The sequence below is a fragment of the Xenopus tropicalis genome, chromosome 9 (assembly GCF_000004195.4).
Source record: "Xenopus tropicalis strain Nigerian chromosome 9, UCB_Xtro_10.0, whole genome shotgun sequence".
NCBI lineage: Eukaryota > Metazoa > Chordata > Amphibia > Anura > Pipidae > Xenopus > Xenopus tropicalis.
Window position 1 is genome coordinate 58,703,439 of NC_030685.2, and position 23,412 is coordinate 58,726,850.

Consider the following 23,412-nt stretch of genomic DNA (forward strand, 5'->3'; position numbering starts at 1 on the left):
GTTCTAACACTGCCAGTACAATTAAACTGAACCAGTAGCACCACCTGCTGGTCAGTTCTGCTAACTGGCCTGACAGGAGAATATTATAATAGAAGAGGAAAGGAACATTGTCTGATGTTGCTCTGCTTAGAAGAGAAGATTTTTTTTTTTCTCCTGTCAGGCCAGTTGGTAAAACCAGGTTTACTTTTCCTTAAAGGTATTCTGAAACTTAAAAAAAAATATAAAGATTCCATAACATATTAGAATTGGACTTTTATGATTATTTCCTCTTTGAATGAAAATGTTTTTTTGCTACCGATAAATAAATGACGACACAAATCCATATTTTTCAAGGTCTTTTTATTAAAAGAATGATTATCTTTCCACAGTAGTAAAAGCTTTGGCACATACAGTATAAAAAAAATAAAATAAAATCACCAACCATAATTACATCAAATTCAACTGCCATCACTTTGAAAGACTTTAGAATCACTTTTCTGTAGTAAAATAGAAGGAATCATATGAAGAAGCAGACATTGATAAATAACACTGAAGGTAGAGGAAGGTCGGGCATTAGTAAGGATTGTGCGGAAAAGGAATTACGATTGTGCATATGGTAAATCGTGTCAGAAGCAGCAAGTCTAGCACCACTTCAGGAATATAAAAGAACAGAATGGTCCCTTTGACTTTTGCCTGGAATTTGAAGTCCACTGATGCCAGCTCAGCCGGCATTGAATTAACTATTACACATTCGCCCAGCCACAAGTGGTGCCCTTTTTTTACAGATTTAATTTCTAATCCAATTTTGTTTTAAACAAAAAAAAACAAAAAAACAAGGCACTAATAAAAGCACCTATTTTATTTAAAAAAGGACCATTTCCCAAATCTAATTAAAAGCAAAGTTAACATAAAAATTACAATCACTGAATACTGAATGGCATCAAATACTTCCAGTGAAGGTTGAAGTATTTTGTATGTTTAGTCAGTTAGTAAAGGCACTTTATCCCCCAAAAGTTGCCCTTCAACTGAACTCCCTGTGCACTCGTGTGGTGCCATAACTGTATTGTGATGTCCCTCACTTCTGGGTCTGTTCCGAATGCTGTATATCTGCTTGGAGGGGAAGGTAGCACTCAATGGGGCAGTTCAAATTCTGTGTACAGAGAAAGAAAAGTAAGAACAGATACTTGCTTCAAAATAAACTCAGTCATAGCTTTGGAAGTAACAATGCTTTCTGTTAGAACCTAGTTTTAGCCTTGGCTGAGGCTTAGAGATAAATATCTTCTATGCAGCCAGTTTGACCAGTACCCAAATATGCAAAACAAAGTTATTACTGTATGCCACTTACATAGTTCTGTTGGTATCTCTGGGCAAACTGAGAGACTGTATGCCCAGCAGTGCCATCGGGAAGAACAGCACCTGGTCTGCGGCAATTGTCACATCTCCACCCCTAGGGAACAGAAACAGATGCAACTTACTACACTGAGAAACAATACCACAATACAGCATTTTTGGTTTCTACACAGTTAAATAATCAACATATGGATAAGGCTTTCATACAGTACAGGAAGCTTCAACATATACCACCCAGCACTACAGCAATTATCTACAGACACTTGTGTCATAAAAGGCTTACAAAAATTGCATCAGTCATATTATAGCAGTGCAAATCAGCTTTTCTGCATAGTCGCTGGTTTACACGCTGTGCTAGTGTTTCACATGAAGAGCGTTTACTGCAGATAAGGTTTTAAGACTTTTTTTTTATTCAAGTTATTCAAAAGGTTTTAATACTTTGTTTTGTATTTTAATAAGGAGTAGGAAAGTAGGGTTATATAATATTAAGCAATAGTATCCCTGTAAGAATACTTGGTTTTTGGATTTAAAGACCTTGATTTTTCATTCTGCAGTAACAGAACAGGATAGTAAAGGAAAAGACTTAAAGGACATATAAATCCTACATTTGCCTACAATATATATCAGTTGGGCACGCCTCCCCCACCCAAATGGCATTATTTGTACTGCATATATCCCTTCCGCTTGCCAGCACCATCATATTTTCCTAAAGCAAATAGCAGCTTTCACCCGGTGGCCATTTTTCCTCTGATACATTTAAATCTGCAAACAGCATACACACACACAGACCCTTATTCAGCATACATTTCATCAAGAATACAGGCTCACACAGGCACAACTGTCTCTGATAAAAGTTCTGGTTTGTTTGAGCACTGTAGGTAAAGCTGAGCTCAGGAGAAAAAAAATGGAAGCAGACAGCTAGAGCTGAGTTTCTATGGGAACCAGCAATGCCATCTCTTCACTGGCTGCTAGACTGGGGGGGCATGTTTAGTAATCTGAGCTTAGAACAACTGAGCATGCCCACAAGCCAACAGCCAAAGCAAATTCCTGAGGGAGGGGGCCGAGTGGGTTACAGGAGGAGACGGAAATCAAAGTGATTAAGGAGATGTTGCAGCCTTACTTATGTTCAATTTAGAGTTTACTTTAGGTGACTTACTTGCTGTCCTCCATAGCATGTGCATGAACAGATTGCCCCTAAATATTCCTTCTGCCACTGCTCTCCAACATTGTACATCTTCCCTTCATCATAGCACGTGGCTTCATCTGGCAAGAAAGGAGAGAGGGGAGGAGAGAGCACTGTTAGAGATGTTCTGCAGGTTCTTGGCATTCTGTAAGCATGTGTGTCTCCAGCGTGTCTATAGACATTTTGAGCTCTAATATTAGCAGTACTTTCTCTTTATCCCCCCATTACAGCACCATACCATCCCTGTCTTTTGACAAATGGTACCAGTTAACATTCATCTTTATAACACTGATGTTGATGGACTTTTTAACTTACGAGGTTCACACTTAAATTCTCCTTTTCCATTGCCAAGACAAGTACAACTCATCATCTGACCATTCTCTCCTCGTCGGTCCCATTTCTCCCCGACCCTGTGATTGACACCATTATCATGGCACCATTCTGCAAGAGAAATCCAGTGTGCCATTTAATGGAAAGTTAGGGGTCCATTTTTTTATAGCAATTTCTTCCTCAGAGAAAAATCCCATTCACCACTTTTTACCCCCAATATCTAGACAGTTAAGCCATTGACTAAATCATCAAGGGGTGTATATTGAGCAAGATGATAAAAACAAGGCATGTATCAAAGATCAATAAATAGTAAAAGATGAGAACATAATGCAGTGCAAAGTATTAAGCGTTGATTAAAGAGAAAACTGCAGAAACAATATGTATGATTATGGGGATAATATAAATGGATTAACACTGACTGGAGGAGTCACATCTGAAGTGTCCACTTCCATAGCCCAGGCACTTGCACCAGAGCCTGAATCCAGATTCTGACATGCGTTCCCATTCCTGTCCCACAGAATAGTGTGCTCCATTGAATGTGTCATAACAGGTGTCCTCAGCTGGCTGTAAAACCCCCTCAGGGGAACCTAGGGGAAATTAGACCAACATTAACATTTCTTTCTGGCATTTAGGGTGTTCCACTACTGACTGAATACAGAAAGCTTTTTAGCTACCACAGCAAGTTATAAGCAGCAGCTGTTCATTTTCATACAAATGCCTTCAAATAAACAGCTTTGATTTCAGAGCTCTCAAGATAAACAGGTGGTTTTGGGGCATACAAACAGATTTCCTTAATACTAACCAGGACTGCCAACAGTTACACGCTTCTCGAAGACCTTATGTTTATCAGACCCCTTCTGCGCTTCCACAATGATGTTATAAGTGGCTCCTTGAGTCAGACCATTTAATGTGGCACTAGAGGAGGTTCCAGGGACCCTAAACTGCAGCAGATATGCAAGAGATTTTAGATCTTATATAGAAAATTACAAGATAAAATAAGCTTAAAAAAGGTATGACCTTAAAACTAACAGACTTGCAGTGCAAAGTCTGGATTTGAAACTTGCCATTGAAGAAACAAGAGTCATTAAGTTTAGTTGTCTCTTACCTGCAATGGGGCCTCATCATGTTCAATAGGATGGCAAGAGATGATATATTCAGTGGTTTCCAGCTCAGGTCTCCATGAAATGGTAGTATGGGATGCCACTTCTTGGACGCCAGAATCATTTAGCTGTGGTCCTAAGCCATGAGGGTAAGGACCATCAAGATCTCCACGCTGCACAGGGAACTCTGTGTCTAGCTCAATATCAACCCTCTCCTGTGGGTAGTGCCCAGGGGTGAATTTCCCTGGCCTCACTGGCACAGCAGTAGTGGGTGCAAGGGGACTTCTGAAACCATGTTCTTCTATAAGCTGCCCTTCATTGCCAGAACTGGGCTGCTGTCCATTAGAGCCTGGCAGTTGGATACCATTACCATTGTCCAACTTGATTTGTGTGATGTGGGGTGTGTTCTCTTCATCAGTGGGAACATCAAGGATTTCAGGGCCTTTGCCCGGGTGTGGAAGTGTAACCAGGCGAGGCAGTTCGTCTGGTTGAAGAAGTGTTAGAAGCGATAGAAGCAAAGCATTAGTGAAACCCAGCAGCTGCAACAATCATTGCAGATTTGTCAACAGTAGGTAAAGAAGTTGATCTAACTGCCTACTAAAATCAGTATAAAACTGGAATCTGCCACTAGAAACACTTTTTAAGGAAGCCAACGTAAGTGTCTTTAAGGAACAGAGGCTTTGCAGAGAACAATCTTGGTATTATCTATTGGTATGTCAAGGTTTTGTGGTAGTTGTAAGAAAGCTCCTTAAAGACAGACCCGTTTTTTTTCTTAGTTTAGTTATCGAAAGACATGGTCAGTTTATACCAATACAATGGCTCCTCCAAAACATTTACAATATTTTAAAGATGACAATTTACTTTTAGGCATTAAAAAAAGGCCAAAGGGCTAATTTACTAACACAGGTACTAACATGCAGTTAATCATAGCAACCAATCAGATTCATTTTCTAACTTGTAGCATACTGACCAAATGTCATTTTTGATTTGTTGCTTTTGGTTGCAGAACTGGTGCCATTTGCACCCACATTACTTTCAGTATAATTAATCCCTTACGGCTCATATCAAACTCTACAAATGTATGATGACATGAGCAAGTATCAAGCATAGAAACCATGAACAACATGGTTGCAACCGTACCTACTATTGCAGATATCTGCTTACTGCCGAGCATCAAGTGGCATCCCATGATTACCCAAGTTAGAGATCAATATATTCCAGCAAATCATTCTTGATCAGGCATCTAACCAATTACATTTATAGAGCAACAGCACTGATAAGGGAAAATATACCCACAATCCAGTTCCGTTCATCATTGCTTTACTTGCCTTTAAATACACAGTAAATTATGAGGCCATAATTTCTCTCAGCATAGAGTTTGTGACCTGTATATCTGATTTACTGGCATTAGGTAACTTTATCGATTGCCTCTAATATATAGAACAAGACACATGAAGGTGAGTTTTGTTGATTATTACACTAGAATTTTTGGTGAACAAAAGATGCCTTCATACTTTACTCTGTCTTTAAAAAAGAAAATCATAAATAGGATATATTTACCCTTTAATATGTTAGAGCATGAATTACACTAAGCTAAAAAGTTGAAATTCTACTGCAACTGTCTGGAAAAATTGCATTCAACTCAATTGACTGTTAAATTTAGAAGTCCATTTTTAAGTCCATTTAATATGGTTTGATAACTTTTTTGGAGGAAAAACATTTTTCATTATATAGATTGTGTTCTTTTCTGACTGTTCAGTCAGTTCAAAGCTGAATGCAGAGCTTTCCATCTAAGTTTCAAACACTCACAGCCAGATCATATTGCGTACATGGACATCACAACAGAAAAGCATTAGCTTGCAAGGACAGCCAGATCAATTATTTTGTGATCATTAGGATCCCACTAGCTACAACCACCACTGTGAATTAGGCCTTAAGGAAAATGCACAGTGAATAGAATCAATATGACTGAAAAACAGCCTGTAATTCCTGCTTCATTTGGTTTAAAATCAATATCACATTAAGAAAATCTGGGTAGAAGATAGAAGCATTATCGTTTACAAGTTGCTCCTTCTTGCATACAAAAGCATTCATAATTCTTCATGAAGGCCAAGGGAGCCTACTAAACTTTTGGCAAAATGGGTTTGTATCATGCTATTTGGGGTATTTGGGATGTGCAGTGCCAGGAGGGTATTACAAAACTCTCTGTTTCTTATGCTAAAAAGACTGAATATTTGCTCATACCTGTTCTCTTACGTCCCACAAGAGGCTCACTCTTCTGATTGTTTCTCACAGCAATAATATAGACAATATATTCTGTGCCTGGCTCCAGGTCTGTGAAAATAAAGGCAGAATTAGTAGTTTTAAGATCTGAACCATTGTGTAAAAAAGCAAGGACATACACCGATACAAGGCAAGCACTAAAACTTACTGGCGTATCTACAACACACAAAAATTGAAACCTGACTTCAACAGATTCAATAATTTCTTAACATTCAAAAGTGGCAGCCACTCACTGGTAATGGTAGACTCTGTGGTTCCTGCTTGGAGGCGTGGGAGGTGCTCTTTCAGTAGCCCTCCAGCTTTCTCATAACGAATGATATAGCCAGTGATGCGAGCACGAGGTGGCTGCCAAGTGAACAGCAGGGAGTTGCTAGTTGTGGTCAGGAAACGCAGGTTGGATGGAGAGTCCACAGCTGAAAACACAGATACAACAAGGTTTTCTTATAAGCAGTAACAAGTGATCTACAAATTTAAACTTTAAAAAGTCTATGGAGAGTGCCTCATTAGATTCTGGCAATAGGAATCTGGCTGCTGGCAAATGTAAATGTCAATTATAACATTACGTACCTGTGGTGACATCAACAATCACAGGAGAGCTACGAGCATTGTCATTTAGGGTGTACAGATAGATCTTGTAGTCTGTGCCAGGCTGCAGACCTAGAAGATGAAAAATAAAACCAAGTTAAAACCACATGGAGCAAAGATCCCAAAGATAACGCGCCATCCACCTTATAAATCAGAAATTCTTCTTTACCTGTGATAGTAAAAGAACGGAGATCTGCATCAACTGTTCTCCTGATGGGATTCTGACCTCCGGCAGGTATAGCATCAATCTGGAAGCCAGTGATGGTCTCTGTTTTAGTGCGCCAGGACAGTGTAACTGTGGTCTCGGTCACATCTTGAACACGAGGTCTTCGAGGTGGACTTACATCTAAGAATTGACAATTGAATCATGAATAATAAATAAATGAGGCTCTTGAAAAGGTTTCACCAGTCATCCCAGTGGCTACTTCAGTTCAACTGAGAAAGGGCAATACATTCCCTACCACTCAGTTAAAAGAGAAGGAAAGGTAAAACTAAGTAAGCTTCCCCCTCGCTTCAGAATGTGTGATCTGAGCTACCATCAGCTAGAGCTGCAGCAGGAAGTTCCTAAGACCAAGCTAAAATAGCAGCTGCTATCTTAAACAAACGGAGGGAGCTTCTAGGGCTCTTTACTCAGGTATGGTAAAGCTTTCTGCAGAATAAATAGTGTGCTCTAGGTGGCACTGATGTGGTAAATCTATTGTCAGTAAATGCCAAAATGACTTTCCTTCTCCTTTAAACTGAAGAAGCCACTTGGATGAGTGATAAAACATTTTCAAAAACAAAAAAAAACATTTAGAAAGTTCAGTTGCTTTAGACTTAGTTTCACTAGATTCTGTATAAAGTGACCTGGATGAATAAAAATCTTCACTGACATATTAACTATTAATGGTCTAATTCTAGTTGGAATATTGAAAGCCACTTCAGGTATTCACAGCATTCAGATATTATTATAGCTGCAATATGATAATAAACATTAATGGTTGCTATGTTTAGAAACATATGGCATAATGCACTTCTTATTTATTTAGCTTGTAGTCATATCCCACTAAATAACCCCCCCCCCCCCCCCCCCATTTCAAGGCTTCTCCTTGAAATGAACGCTTGAAACACCTTAGGAACCATTGCCTTCACTGAAAGTAAATACTTACTATCAAGTGTAGAGATTAAACCCTGCAGTGGCTGACTTGTCAGGGTATCCTTAAGAGCATACACATTAACTTCATATTTTGTGGCCACCTGTTAAAGGAGAATGATGGAGTTCTCATTTATTGAATACTGTAAATAAAAGTATAACCAAAAATAAAAATGTATAAATTTGTATAAATAGGTTAGCCCTACTACTCACCATCAGACCAGTTACAGTTGTAGCAGTCACACCAGGTGAAAGTCTAACTTCCTTCATAGGCCCAGTTTTCTCTTTAGGGTTGACACGTACAAGGTACCCACTGAGATGGATAGTGGGTGCATGCCAGCTAAGAGAGAAGCCACTTGGTGTCACTTGAGAGAACTGAAGATTTGTTGGTGCTGGAATTGCTGGAATACACAGACAATGGGTACAGAGAATTATGACCAACAGGAAATCATTTTGTGCAAACTGCAGGCAACATAAGCATGCATAACAAAACATGCAGTACGACAGGATTCAGTCTAATATGTTCAACAGGCAGAGTTAGGCCAATCCTTCAGATAAGCAAAGTATTACCAGGCACCAGATTAAATTTAGAATAGTTTACATTTAAAATATATACTATTTCCTAGCACTTAAGGTTGTTCATCTCCAGAGACAAAACATACCATGTGTAGATGCACACAGACATAGTTCGTAATAACTAGGAAGGTCGCTGACATTTACAAATCAAACGGTGAAATAGCTGCAGGTACAGACTTGAACAGCTCAACCAAGATTAGAAAACTTTGCCTGCCAATAAACTTTTGCCAGGTTCTGAAGTGAAGCTTGGCCTTGTTGGTTATCACTAGACTTCAGAGAAATGCACGTTAATAACAGACATGGAGGAGTGAACAACAACAACTCGAGTGAGGGGTGTACTTGGGCATGCACCCTACACACTGACACTAGAAGGGCCACATAGGTCTTCCAACCATGACCTTGCCATGTGGCCAAGATACCTGTGCTCTGGATTCCAATCATCGGCTTGCTCTCCATGTCATCGTGCAATGCCACGATGCTCACAGTGTATTCTGTGCCCGGCCTCAGACCGTGCAATTCTGCTGTGTCATCATCCCCTTCTGGAGCTGGGAACAACTCTTTTACTCCCTCCTCAGGACTTGAGTAGGTAACCCTGTAGCGGGTGACCTGCCCATCTGGGACCTCCCAAGCCAGTCTAATGGAATCAACACCCACATCAGTGAATGTCAGTCCTTTGGGATGGTCAATGTCTGTCAGGCAAATTAACCAGGAAGGCAGTTAGTAGCAGTTATTGGCAAGAGAAAAAAAATGTTAGCCCCAAGTTACATTTGTACAGCTCAAGCAGTCCAATAATAGCCCACAATCTATGATAAGCAAAAGCAGCATTTAAAAGCAAAGATGTAAACCCCTTGCAACCCAATTAATGGTAAATATGCATTTTTGTAAATATAGATTGGTATCAGATGGAAAATAAGATTTACACTAGGGGCATAGATTAGAATTTGTTAACAAGAAAGATAAGACTAAGAGGTGACAGTTTCTGCTCAAATACTTAAACACTGATTCACATACGTTAATGGAAATCTGTAGTTCCAATACTTCCTGTTTTAACAGGAAATTCAGTAGGCACTAGCTAATATCTCCCCATTAGGTTTTAAAAAAAAAAAAAACTTGTTGCTTAATGTGGCTGAATTGAATCAGCATTAATATGGAGGCCAAAGCACACCTTGATATATAAACTACATTTTATACACAAAAAGGTATGATTGGCAGCTTGTGAGGTCAGCCTTCTTACAGAGCCACTATACAAGCATTTAAAATAATGCCTATGTATTTCCCTAATGAAAAAGGGTTAATTTATATACATTACACTTGTTTTGTTTTCCCTGTCTGCTATTAAGCACACAGTTTACAATTGTAGTCTTGACTAAACAGTTTCTTTCTAAGCTGGTTGGCTAATGTCTATATTAATGCCCACAGGCCTACCATTGTGGTATAATCTCCCTACAAAACTCCATCAGGGGTCTGGCGCAGTTTCCTAAGTTGTCTCAAATTTTAGTGACCTATTATAACATTATATTTGCAAGCCCCATGGGCCAAGCACAACCACTGGAAATATGTATAGCTGACCTTCAAAATTCAAAGCTTCAAAATTTAGTTTTTAAGAGATAAAAACACTGAAAGAAGCATTACACGGGAAGCACAGAGAGCCAGAGAAATTAAAGAACTACTGCAATGGAATATTGCAATCTTAACTAGAAGAGCATATTGATTGGCTTACTGCATGTGTTGGACACCACAGATTAATTAAGCTAGAAAGCAGGGAGTCAGCAGCTGGAGTTGCAGCTTTCCTAGATTTGGCCAGGGCCAAATATTAAAGATGAAAAAAAAAGGGTCCATCTATAATAAACATTTTGTAGATGACAGCCACTTGAGTATCCTGGATCAAAAAATTGAAGTGAAGTATTTAGTATTAATGGTATGAATAAACATATTCTAACATACTTGTAACTGCAGTTTCAACCAGAGGCTCGCTCTCGCCATTTTCACCTTGTGAGTATATGCTCACCACATACTCCACAGCTGGTTGCAGGCCCACAATCGTCACTTCAGTTTGATCTATGGGAGAACAACATAATGAACCAATACTGGCAAAGGGACAGATGAAAACATATGAAAATGGAGTCAAGTTTTCTTACGAAATGAAGATTAAATGTATTCAGGAAAAGTACCTGGAGAAACGACCTGGGAAAAGGTTTCTCCTTGGCCACTTTTTGGGACACTAGTGACCCTGTAACCAGTGACTGGGCCTGGAGGAGGAGACCATTTGACATGAATGCTGTGATCCTGGATATCTGTGACAGCCATGTCAGTTGGTTGGTCAACATCTGCAAATATTTAGAAAGAAACAGCAGTGAGTGCTTTTGTCATTTTGTTGATTGAGGAAAGCCAGAATAGGGTCCCTCTATTCCCTGGGTGCCAAAAACAACTGGATTAATTTACTGGTGGCACAAACAAACAGCTTCATGTTGACATTTAATTATGCCTAAAATAAAAAGACATTTGATAAGGCAGTAATTTTACCTGTCATGTGAACAATGGTAAGTGGTTTGCTAGAGGCAGGACTATCCCCTCGCCCAGTCACTGCATAAACAGTGATGGTGTAGCTTACTCCTGGATTTAACCCTCTGATGGTTGCAGTGTTGGATGTTCCTGGAACTGTAAACTCCTTCTCTGGACCATGACCTCCTACAAGGGAATTGAAGAAAAAAAAAATGTAAATTATAGAATGCATAAATAGTCCGTGCCTCTGACCGTCCCCAAGTCCGACTGCCTATTAACAAATTGAATACAAGGAGAGGCTACCTTATATTAGAGTTATTTTATAAAGAAATCCTATTACCTGCCGAATTAAATTGTTAAACACCACATGAAGATATACGTGCATTTTATACCAAATTGATCAAGTTTCAGTCTTGATTGAAAAATGCAAGCTAATTAGTGCGTAGCAATAGTAACAATAAGTTCCTGCCTTACCTGTCTGGGAATGGGTGATCCTGTAGTAACGTACATTCACTGAAGGTGCTTCCCAAGAGATGGTGAGTGTGTTAGGAGAGGAGGAGGTCACTTCCAAATCAGTTGGGACATCAGATACTATGTGACAGAAAGAAAGGTTATTAACAGAGGAAGAACATTCTCAAATGGTTATGAAGAGAAGGTTACTTTCAGCTCAAAAATAATTTACCAGTGGCTTGCTGTCCAGAAAGTGGCAAACTCTCCTGTTGACCATTGAATGCAATGATACTGACAATGTATTCTGAACCTGGAATGAGGTGGGTAAGGGTAATAGAGTTCCGGGATGGAGGTACCCGCTCCTCCTTGGGTCGCCCAGCTCCACTTTCTAACTGGTACCGAATTCTGTAGCCAGTGATAGGGGCACGTGGAGCAATCCAGTGCACAGTAAATGAATTGGGAGTAATTTCAGAAAAGTCAATGCCAGTTGGAGAGTCCAAGTCTATTTGGGGAAAAAAAAAAAAAACAGTATTGAATGAATACATACTCTGGTTACTTATATGGGACAGGCACATGGCACATGTTCGCTCTAAGCTGTGCCATTGCACACAACAAATTGTGTTCAGGTCAGAATAGATACAAAATTCTTTGTGAGGACCACACTGTTTTTAAAAATGCGCACACAAGTTTAAAATGTGTGCCCAAAGAATTTATTTGCGCACATAGTAATTAGTAATTAGAGGGAACATTGGGCGCAGGCAGGGCCGCCATCAGGGGGGCACAGGGGGGACAGTTGTCCCGGGCCCGGGCGTGTAAAGGGGGCCCGGCCGGGCTCGGTTACTGTTATTGCTGGTATCCGCTGTGATGTCCCGAACTCCCTGCTGCGTGTGCGCTTTTATAAGGTTGCGCCCTGTGCGTACTGACGTCACACGCACGGGGCGCAACCCTATAAAAGCGCACATGTAGCGGCGAGTTCGGGACATCACAGCGGATACCAGCAATAACAGTAACAGAGCCCGGCCGGGCCCCCTTTAAACGCCCGGGCCCTGGACAACTGTCGCAGGGGAGTAGGAGCCGGAGGATGCTGGCAGTGGGGGGGGGGGGGGGGGAAGAGGACTGGAGGATTCTTGGGGGGGCCTGGGGGAAGGTGTAGGATGTTTGGGGGGGGGGCCTGGGGAAGGTGGAGGATGTTTGGGGGGGGCCTGGGGGAAGGTGGAGGATGTTTGGAGGGGGCCTGGGGTAAGGTGGAAGATGCTTGGGGGGGCCCTGGGGGAAGGTGGAAGATGCTTGGGGGGGCCCTGGGGGAAGGTGGAGGATGCTTGGGGGAGCCCTGGGGGAAGGTGGAGGATGTTTGGGGGGGGCCCTGGGGGGAAGGTGGAAGATGCTTGGGGGGGCCCTGGGGGAAGGTGGAAGATGCTTGGGGGGGCCCTGGGGGAAGGTGGAGGATGCTTGGGGGGGCCCTGGGGGAAGGTGGAGGATGCTTGGGGGGGCCCCTGAAGGAAGCAGCAGGATGCTTGGGGGACCCTGGAAGAAGCAGGAGGATTCTGTGGGGTGGTGGGGGGGAGCGGCAAGAAGCAGCGGAGAGCGGCCATTGTATGGGGACACTGGGGGAGGACCGCCAATGTTTTAGGGGGCCCTGGGCAGGCTAGCAATGTTTTAGTGGCACTGGCACTAATGCAAAAGTAATCTTTGGCCACAAATGTTTTAGGGGGGCCCTGGCTACCAAGGTTTTAGTGGGCCCTCGCTACCAATGCCTGTGTGTCCCTTGTATTGATGGGAGGGGCCATTGGGGGCTTGGGTGGGTGGGGCCCAGAAAATTTTGTTGTGAGGGGCCCCATGATTTCTGATGGCGGCCCTGGGCGCAGGAGCCCCAAAGTAGAACATACATGGCATCCTGCACATAAATAATTCACTGTTAGGAAGTCCACACACCCATTTTCTGGGGTCTGTGGGGTCCTTTAAAATGAGACATGAGACACCTAAACTAAACTACCAACTCCTTTACAGACACCTAAATAAGCTCTTATTTGCTCTGCTACACTGGAAATGACTGTTTTTGAAACAAGATGAAACTTGAAAAATAACAGCATTAGATTTGTCCTCCAACTGAACAAAACAAGAAACAAAAACAAACACAGAAAAGTGTTACTTACAAGTCTTAGCTACACCATTGAGGGCACTACTCTCTCGCTCCTCATAAACAGAATGAACGCTGACTAAATATTCGGTGAAGGGAAGCAAGTCTGAAAAAATAAGTAAATTACAGGAGGTTAATTACTGAGCAATGAAGGATTTAAAAAAAAGCCTGCGTGGCTTTTATTATTGCACTTCGTGTAACGCCAACCAAACATTCTATATTTTGCCATGGCAATTTAAAGGAGAAGGAAAGACATTTTGGCATTTTACTGCCAATAGATCTACCACAATAGTGCAAGCTAGAACAATACATTTATTCTGCAGAAGGCTTTACCATACCTGAGTAAACAGCCCTAGAAGCTCCCTCTGTTTGTTTAGATAGTACCTGCCATTTTAGCTTATTCTCAGTATCTTCCATGCTGCAGCTCTGGCTGTTGGTTAAGGGAGGGGGAGAGGGAGAGAGGAGAGAGCTGCGCAGACTTGTGCCGAGCCCTAAAGGATTTTTCTGAGAGAAGGAAGATACCGAAGAACATGTGTACACAAAAGAAGAAGAAATCCTGTGTTTCTTTTGATAGAGGACTCATTGCAGCGTTTCTAGGAGTGCTTATGGCTGTATTTACATAGACCTTTCTGATGAAGTTTACTTAGTTTTTATCTTTCCTTCTCCTTTAAGCACTGGAAGGCGCTAATCTCAACAGCCTAAGCAGAAGATTGCAAATATATTTCTCCACTGGCCTTCTAGTTGGGTTCTTACTTGATAAAACCACCATGTTGGTAGATGGAGAGAGGGAGAGTTCTGTCACATCATCTGGCTTCTTCACGGGAGAATATCGTACCAGGAAACTTGATAGTTCGATAGAAGTTGGAGGTGACCAGGTGACGCGCATGGTGTCAGGGCCAACATTGGTGAAGCGCAAATTAGTTGGAGGTGGAACAGCTATAATTTTAAAATAAAAAGATTAGCACCAATGAAATTTGAACTTTAAAAGGCAATATGTGGATGGATCGGAGCCAGTTCTTCATGGTCAAAACGTGCATGCACATATTATACGCTACAAAGCATTCATGCACTCTACAGATTTTCCAGCAGTTTGGTGACAATCATTGTTCATCCAGGACACTTGGTCTCACTGGTTGGATCCATTTTATCCTGTGTATTCTGGTCCAATCAAGTCTAATCACAGAGCACAAAAATCGATTTGTATCTGCAATTGACTAGCATGACCAACTGATTTTCAGTTCTCAATTTAATACAACCGAGTTAAATGAAATTCTGTAGGGTGTATGAGGCAGTTGTCAGACTATTACAAACTAAAATAACATGCAATATAAAAAACATCCATATTTGGGCAGAAAATTCCAAACCACATAGAGCTACCGTGTAACCCACACAAAGTCTGAAAAGACCTTCATGCAACAATAACCACCCACTGTTCCATGAACTAAGGAGGGTGCACAATCTCCCATGCACCACCAGCATTATATATTTTTTTTAACTGAAAGTAAATCTGGACTTTAAGCTGCAAATAAACAAAACACAAACAAGAGAAAGAACTCTGGATGGAATTTTAAGAAATTATATTCCTAGTATTGAAGGCTTAGATGATATTAAAATATATGTTTTAAGGTTTTTAAAACTAGATTACTTTATTCTCCATCCAAGACTTTTGTGGCCAGAAGTGCATTTAATTATTAATAAATAGTCTACAAACATAATGCCAACAAATGTGCTAAGAAATCTGCAAACAGAGGGCAAATTGGGTGCCACGTCATAGGCCTGTACAAAAGACTCCATCATCAATTAATCTGGTAAGCTCATGCAACAGTGCCCACCCCTTGCAAAATAGTCAGCATTTTACAATCACCCGTGTGCTGTACGATTGTGGTCGGGGCGCTCTCTCCGCCGCTAATAAGTGTTATCACGCTGATCTCATAGTCAATGCCGGGTTCCAATCCTGAAACTTTGTAATACCCATCTGTGGGGCCCACAAATTCCTCGTAGATAGGGACGGATTCTCCCGCCGCAACCACCGTGATTCGGTAGCCGATAATGGTGGAGGAATTAAGGGGCGTCCACCTCAGGTCAATGCTTGTGTCAGTTACATCGTCATACTTTAGGTCAGTCAGTTGGGGTATCTCTGGCATAGGGGATGCAGGGAAAAAGCAGAAAGTGTGGAGGCAGAAAAGGGGGGAGGCAAAGCAGGTCAGTTAAGATTCATTCATACAATTACAGAAAGCAACATGGATCAAGGATCAAAAGCATTTTTTAATGTTCAGTGTGTCAAGATTAAGTAAAAATTAAATTAATGGAATTGATGTTTTCACTGCACAAGGCTTTGAAGTGATCTGCTTGACTGTCTGCTTAAAGGTTAAATCCACTAAAAGTTGGCCATATTCTCTAGCCTTCAGCAGAAACCTCCTGCTAGGTAAGTGATCCACTCTGTCCCCCTACTTACCCAAGCTTTCACTGTCTGCATTTCCTGTTAGCGGGTGGTCCTTTTTATTCTTAAGAAGGGGATGGGAGGACCGAACATGACAAAGATCTGTGTTGATTTCTATTATGTAAAGCTGTTTGAAGGAGCTTTGCCCACTATAGGAGTTGCTCCAGGAAAACATTTTTACAAGTAGGAAAGCCTGAATTTGTTCGTCAGCTCCAAGATTCAAGTAAATGCCCATGAAGATAATTGCAGTTCTGTCTTACTGCTGGGGAGGTACTAGATTTGCTTATCCTGTGGGAGATACCTTGTGGGGCTAGAGAATACAGGCCAATGTTTTATCCCAAGTGGGCTTACCCTTTAAAAGATCACGTGTTAAATATGCTTAGACAATGTGCTTTTTACAAAGTATATACTCTAGTGGCCACATTACATTGTTTAAGATGCAGTTGTCACATGACTGAAAGCACTGCAGATAGAGCATTACAGAAAATACATTTCTCCTGTCTTCTTTAGAAGACATATTTTAGAAAAAGGACACAAGATGGCTTAGTGAGACACAACCATCTATTGAGAGTGTGCTGTCAAAGCATGAATGCATGAGTGTGTAAGTCAAAGCATTAATGCTTATTAGACTCTTTGTTACACGCAAACTTTTCAACACTGCAAAGCCAGCTGTACAACTGAAGGATTAAATTGAGCCAAAATATAAATTATTCTGCAATTTTAACATTCAAGTTTTCCAGACACACAATGGCAAATGTCAGTCCTGAAGTGTGCAGAATGTAAATGTTTCAAGCAGACAACTCACCCTTTAACAGGGAATTAGTCTACTATTCTCATTCAGTGAAGGAGACTGATTTGTAAGGTCATTCTGCACATACAGACTGATTTGTAAGCAGATTTATAGGTATGCACTGAAAATACATGTCCAGACAGCATATAGCTGCAAATCAACAAGGCACTATGGCAAAAGCAAGCAAAAGCCATTATACAAAGCAGTTATATAAAGCCATTAAAAAAAATGGGGTTGGAAAGCTGCAGTGCTAGACCCATCAATACCAATGCAATACTATAAAAACATACAAACAAGGTCTCTCTGGTTTGTATATTATGAAGTTACCTTGAAGAAAGATCTGGGAGAGAGGTGAACTCTCCTCTTCCCCTTTTACTGCATACACGCTGACATTGTACTCTACACCAGGGCTCAGGTTCTCAAAGAGGCAGTATGTCTGAGTTGGACCAACCTCCTCTTCCAGGGAATTGCCAACCTGCATTGGAGTGGGTGCAGTGGTAATTCTGTATCCAGTGATTCCTGGAAGGAGGGCAACACAACAGGTCAGCATTATTTAATGGCAAGTGCACTGGTGGTGGGGAGGGGTGGGGGTCAAACACCTTACATTAACTGTCCCACTGAAATTATCTAACCTAGCCATATCACACTGAACATAACCTATTATACAATGCTGACAACCAGGCAAAATTTATAGCAAATGAATATTCAAGGGGTTCCAGGAATTCCAATAAACGTGGTGGACATGTGATTTTTATTCTGAATATTTGGAGGCTTAGTTTACCTGGTGAAATGCTACTGTCCCAGTAAACAGTAAGTGTAGCAGAATCTCTGCTTGGTTGGAGGCGCAAGTTGGTTGGAGGAGCGACAGCTGCAAAGTTAAAAAATAATAATAATTAGCGATCTGAAACCAGTCCATTGTAAATGTTCTGTTACCTAAACCTCTAGATCCAAACTGATTATATTTGATTTGTTTTGTCTTTTTTTATTTAAGGCAAGATGCTTTTTTGTCTTCTGTTAATTATAAACAGAAAAGTTAAAACAATGAAAGGCAAGAGCAAATAACTGTGCTGCCACAGAAGTAATAAAAGGATGGGAAAACAAAATACTTTAATTTGTTTCTAAATCTAAAAAGACTGTGATAAAGAGGCCTAGAAGCTGCCTTCAACTAAGTTTAGTATGCATTTAACTTACGTGTGACAACAGTCTTGGTGATGGGAATGTCCCTCTCAACGCCATCCTTAAGAACAGATATGCTGTACATATATTCGACTCCAGGGGTTAGGCCAGAGATCACAATGCTGCCAGACTCGGATATGACTTCCCGAGGTGCCTCCCCACCTTGGCTGGGTCGAACATCCAGCTACAGACGAAAGAGAAGGCAATAAGGAAGCAATATATCTTTATTGTAGCAATACTACAAAAAGGGTCCTCTACAATAAAATAAGGAGGGGGGTTAGATCGGAAAACAGATACTCACCACACATCTGCAGGAGAAAGCATGATATAGAAGGAAAAATACTGAATATTTATTACAGTCTTAGGGTGAATCTGTCTAAGAAAAACCCATGCATGGTTTTATAAGGCTTTAACTTGCAGTTTGCAAAATTGCAGATGCTGTACTGGTAAGAGGTTTTTTTAATATGTTGTATAAACAGTTCATAAAATAAACGAGGTCTGTGCTTTTGCACTGGAGGTTTTGATCATATAGATGAAGCTAAATACGGCACAAACTACACCATCATTTTACCCTATCTGACCAAAGGAGTCCGATTTCAGCCAGGACACCATACAAGCTCAGCAGTGCTCCTCTTTTCTAAAAATGCACCTTCCCAGGGTTCTAAAACTACTGCTGCACTGCCATCTTGTCTCAAGGATCGCCTGTGATACAATGGGCAGTAGAGTAAATTCATAACTTTGACAGAAAAATGTATCACCTACCTTAAACCCGATTCTGGGCACAGGGGTCCAAGTTACCACTATGGTAGTCTCTGTGACTTCAGTGTTGTAAGGTGGAATTGATCCCACAGGTTCCACTAGACAAAAAACAGACATAAAAGCAAAATAATGAGCCACTATATAGTGCAAGGAATTTTTATTGGCATGTGGTAGAAAAAGTTAAATAAGATTATATGGTGGAGAGGCGATTTTATATTAACTCCATTTTCAGTCAAGGGAATTCTTCGGCTTATTTATGTCTGTACTGAAAAAAATTATCCCTGGAAGTTGCCTGAGCCTACATCCAGAAAATCGCTTGAAGTGGTTAGGCACCCGCAGCTAACAATATTCCTCCAGGCTTTTCATGTCCAACAGAGCTTGCAGAATTTAAACCCACTGTGCCATTTAAAATATATTGAAGTATGGATGAAAACATACACTCCACATCTTGAAGAGTACAAATTATCAAATATAATTTTGAAAAAGGCCATATGTGCCTGCTTATGCCACAGAAGGACACACTTCAAAGCTAAAGGGAGGCTGTGAAACATTCCTGGAATACTGTTATATTTAACCCATTCACTGACAGGAAGAGCTAAATCTATTCGGACTGCTAACCAATTCACTGTTAAATTCTACAAGACCAATTTGTTTCATTGCCACTGTAGTAAAATTTCTACTATAAACTTATGAGTTATATTCCATACTCTTCAGGAAAATGTTTTCTTGACATGAAAGGGATGCATTGAATCCAGGATTTGGTTTGGGATCCCTGCAAATTTATACTGCTCAGCAAAACAAACCCAAACCCTTAGTCACATGACTTTTACCACTGAATAAATGAGGGCAACAATTTATACAGATCCAGTTATCCAATTGAGAATGAAATTCAGTTAAAAACAAAAATTACACATTTAGTAAATTCCTTAAAAACAATACCTTTTTCACAACTTACATGTTGAAAAGACACCAGTAGTGCTAGCACTTTGCTGATTGCCTTTGAGGGCAACAAGTGAAATGGTGTACTCTGTGCCTGGGGAGAGACTCTCCAGCTTGTGGTTTGTGGCAGAGGGGTTAATGTGAAATTGGCTCGGCTGGCCTCCCCGGGTTTGACCTACAGACAGCAGGTAACGACCAATTTTGGCTTGGGGTGGTCTCCAGATAATAACAACTGTAGAGTCAGTTACATCTGTAAACTGCAAGTCTGATGGAGCATCGAGTTCTGGATGCAAAAACAAAGATTTTAGTCAACACCATTGGACAGGGCTGTGGACACGTGCACGGCATAAACGATTGGGCACAGCCAGCTACTTTCTGGAAAATATTTGACACAAAAAATTAAAGACACAATGGGCACTTGGATCATCTCTGCAGGCAGCTGAGACTGAAGATGACTTACTGGTAGTGAAGTCTCCAGCCAGGGGTTCACTCTCTTGTCCACGATTAACTGCATACACCTCAAAGGTATAGGTCCTGCCAGGGTGCAAGTTAACCACCTCGGCAAAAGTGTTCCTGCTCACGGGGAGATTCTGCACATCACGGTCAGAGGGACTTACAGGTTTCACAACAACTCGGTATCCAGAAACCTCACTTTGTGGGGGGTTCCACATGATGGTAATTTTTATATCGGTAACTTCCACTAATTGTAAGTCAGTGGGAGATGGTACTATAACTGAAAAAAATAGAAAAAAAAACCCCAACACAATTAGTATGTACTTAGTCTTCTGTGCTTATATTTACTAACTTATAGTAGACTGCTCAAATCTAAATTCAGACTGGTGCAAGAGTACACTTCAGCAATTATGTTGTTAGATCTGCCCATGTACGCAGTTTAATATTGGCCAAGGACCGCACACCCTTCCTGACAGGGGTCAAACCTGGTCCTAAAAGAAACTTGTTCCCTTTTAATTTGTAAAACTGGCCCATGGTTGCAACAAACCCTCCTTCTCTTCTGCTTCTCCACTGGCTAATAAAAGCATACCTTAGATTACTCCCAGAACTTTAAAATTAGGCCACAGAATTACAAATATAGGTCTGGGATTTTTACACCACCACAAACACCTACAGGGATGCAAGACTTGTTGGAGGAAAGGACAGGCAGCCAAGCGCAACAAGCCTTTATTTAAGGGTACCAAGATTCCAAAAAAGCAAATACAGCCTTTTTGAAGCACACTTATTTCCAGGAATTAAAAGCACAAGATTTAAACAAATCCACTCAAGTCTCATTATTTCTAGATTCAGTGGAACAGTAAATCCTTAAGAAAATGTATTCAGATTTTATAAAAAAAAAAAGTTAGATATATTAAATGTTTGAGCTTTATCAAAGTTACAAAACATCCAATGTCTTCAGCAATTTTCTTGCAGATTAAGCTTTACTTTTTTTTTATTCCCAAGTAACACCTTTACCCCTCATATATAATAGGAATCCCCAAAACCAAGTGAGCAGTAAACTAGCACATAAATCAACTATACCCCCCATATCAACTTTTTCCCCTTATCTTTGCTCTGCACATCACACTGAACTCTTGATACAATTGCATGCAGTGATTGCCCACTGCACGTTTTAATAGCCAAACTTTGGTGTAAGCCCTTGCCACCCATGGGAATGTTGGCAATTTATTTTAGTAGTAGGATCTGAAATCAGACCACATGAATTTTATCACACTCAGTCTACACCGAGTATCACTTTAATGCATTCCCTACATACTACTCTTTCTCAGCATTTCATGGGTATTTCAGGTACATTTTTATCCCCTTTGGTACCGTCACTTGACTAAGCAAGAAAGAAAAAAAATGGTTTATACTTAATCAAGGCAGTGCTATTTGGCATTCAAACATGTCAGGCATTACCTGTCTGTGGAGTTCCAGTTGTCCCTTGCTGAATAAAGATGGGAACACTTTCTAAACTGTCTTCCACTGCATAGATTGTAATATTGTATTCAATTCCTGGGAGCAGCTCAGTCAGGCTCACTGAAGTTGCAGTACTTGGGAGGTTTAACTCTGTGCTGCTGCCTTCTACAGATGGACTGTATACAACCCTGTATCCTGAAAACAGCATATGAAGGATATTTTAGTGATTAATAGGTGAATATGACACTTTAAAAATGAATCACTAATCAATGCAAACCATTTATTGTTTTGAACCAATGAAAAAATGTGCAGATTGGTAGAGCTTATTTTTTTAATATTCTTTATGCTTAGGTTGCAAAGCAGCCTGGAGTGTCCAGCGCCCAATAAAAATAGGAGACCATAGTGGTAGCACTGCATGGAGTCAGAGGACCTAAAGTCTTGGTACCTTGGCAAATTACATCCTTTGGTCTCAGGAAAGGAGTTTGTACCTGTGACGGGAGCTTGAGGTTTGGTCCATTTGATCAGGATGGAGGTGTCATCAACATTTTCCACATTATGGTCGGGGGGTGCATCAGGTGCTACATACAAAAACAAACGAAAAGTTTAAATAATAACTGTTCAGGACATTTTATCCCCTTATGCATAGACTATATACAGTATGCAGTACTTTATACAAAAAGCAGAGTAAAAAGAAAAACAAATGCAGGAATTGTTTTTCTTAGCATCTACAGTATTAAAGACAGTCAACCAAAAATATTTATTTCTCTACTAGACATACCAGTTGTCTGAGTAGTTGATAGGATGAGGCTCTTTTCACCCTCTTCAGTTATCTGATACACATTCACATTGTATCTACGGCCTGGGAGGAGGTCTGGGATACTGACTGAAGTGGCAGTGTTTGGAAGTTCTTTTAAGAAAAAAAAAAAAAAAACACAAAAATTGAATATATCAGATCACAATACACTAAATTAATTAACTGCGTTAAAGGGCTAAATATGGCATTTTGCGCTGGGAAATTAGCAAGACTATATTGCTATTCCTAAACAGTTTTTACATACACACTAGTGCTCAATCTTTACTACTGGGTAAGTCTGCACCAGATTAACTAGACAGAGATATTATTTTTATTTTGAATATTCACAATAGCCATCTTATAACTGGGTATATAGTTTCACACTAAAAAGCTGCAGTTTGATTCAGAACAAAGAAATTAGATAGAACAAGCATACTCACCTAGGTAGCGTTTCTCATCTCCATCCTCACTCAGCTCATATTCAACACGGAAGCCAGACACTGTGTCAGATGCAGAGACCCAGGATACCAGAAAACTGCTAGCAGTAATTTCTGTTACAGACTCAGATGTGGCCACCAATGGTGGAAGTGGGGTAGTTTCTCCTGTCTCAGTTTGACCTAAAATAAATAAAATAAATAAAAATAAAAAAAAATTAGATATGTTAGAAATAATCTAGATGCTGGAAATCCACTAGGCAATGTCTGGGTGCAACTCAAAAGATTTTTTTGGAATAAATGCATTCACCAACTAAAAATAAAAATTATATGTACAAAAGAAAAAACAAAAAAAAAAAAAAACACTTTTCCCAAGAAACACTACATACATGCATTTCAGTTCACTAGGGATTGTCATCAGGGTCACATCCTACTGATAATTACTAGTGGATGAAAATAGGTATATGTAGTGGTTTTTACTTTATTTTTCATCCATGAGTGCATTTATTCTAAAAAGAAAAAAAAGAAAATAAAACAATGAGAAAGTAAACAACCAAAATCAG

General features: G+C 40.4%; 1 protein-coding gene across 5 annotated transcripts in view; it reads right to left on the minus strand.

The window, feature by feature from the left end:
• Positions 1–322: 322 nt before the first annotated feature.
• The window catches only part of fn1 (fibronectin 1), a 45,709-nt gene continuing 22,619 nt past the window's right edge, over positions 323–23,412 (minus strand). Inside the window, exons 14-45 of one of the 5 annotated variants that reach the window (XM_012970495.3) lie at positions 22,856–23,032; positions 22,401–22,529; positions 22,111–22,200; positions 21,623–21,817; positions 20,172–20,444; positions 19,728–19,994; positions 18,776–18,870; positions 18,029–18,197; positions 17,619–17,705; positions 17,165–17,356; positions 15,472–15,744; positions 14,361–14,543; positions 13,624–13,713; positions 11,703–11,972; positions 11,495–11,611; positions 11,042–11,206; positions 10,690–10,845; positions 10,463–10,576; positions 8,938–9,207; positions 8,156–8,343; positions 7,959–8,046; positions 6,980–7,156; positions 6,793–6,882; positions 6,459–6,638; positions 6,187–6,276; positions 3,948–4,078; positions 3,645–3,783; positions 3,262–3,429; positions 2,828–2,953; positions 2,486–2,592; positions 1,325–1,426; positions 323–1,129 (exon numbers count right to left, since the gene is read on the minus strand). In XM_012970495.3, coding sequence (XP_012825949.1) covers positions 1,055–1,129; positions 1,325–1,426; positions 2,486–2,592; positions 2,828–2,953; positions 3,262–3,429; positions 3,645–3,783; positions 3,948–4,078; positions 6,187–6,276; positions 6,459–6,638; positions 6,793–6,882; positions 6,980–7,156; positions 7,959–8,046; positions 8,156–8,343; positions 8,938–9,207; positions 10,463–10,576; positions 10,690–10,845; positions 11,042–11,206; positions 11,495–11,611; positions 11,703–11,972; positions 13,624–13,713; positions 14,361–14,543; positions 15,472–15,744; positions 17,165–17,356; positions 17,619–17,705; positions 18,029–18,197; positions 18,776–18,870; positions 19,728–19,994; positions 20,172–20,444; positions 21,623–21,817; positions 22,111–22,200; positions 22,401–22,529; positions 22,856–23,032 — 4,973 coding nt within the window. In that variant the 3' untranslated portion in view covers positions 323–1,054. 5 annotated transcript variants of the gene reach the window in all.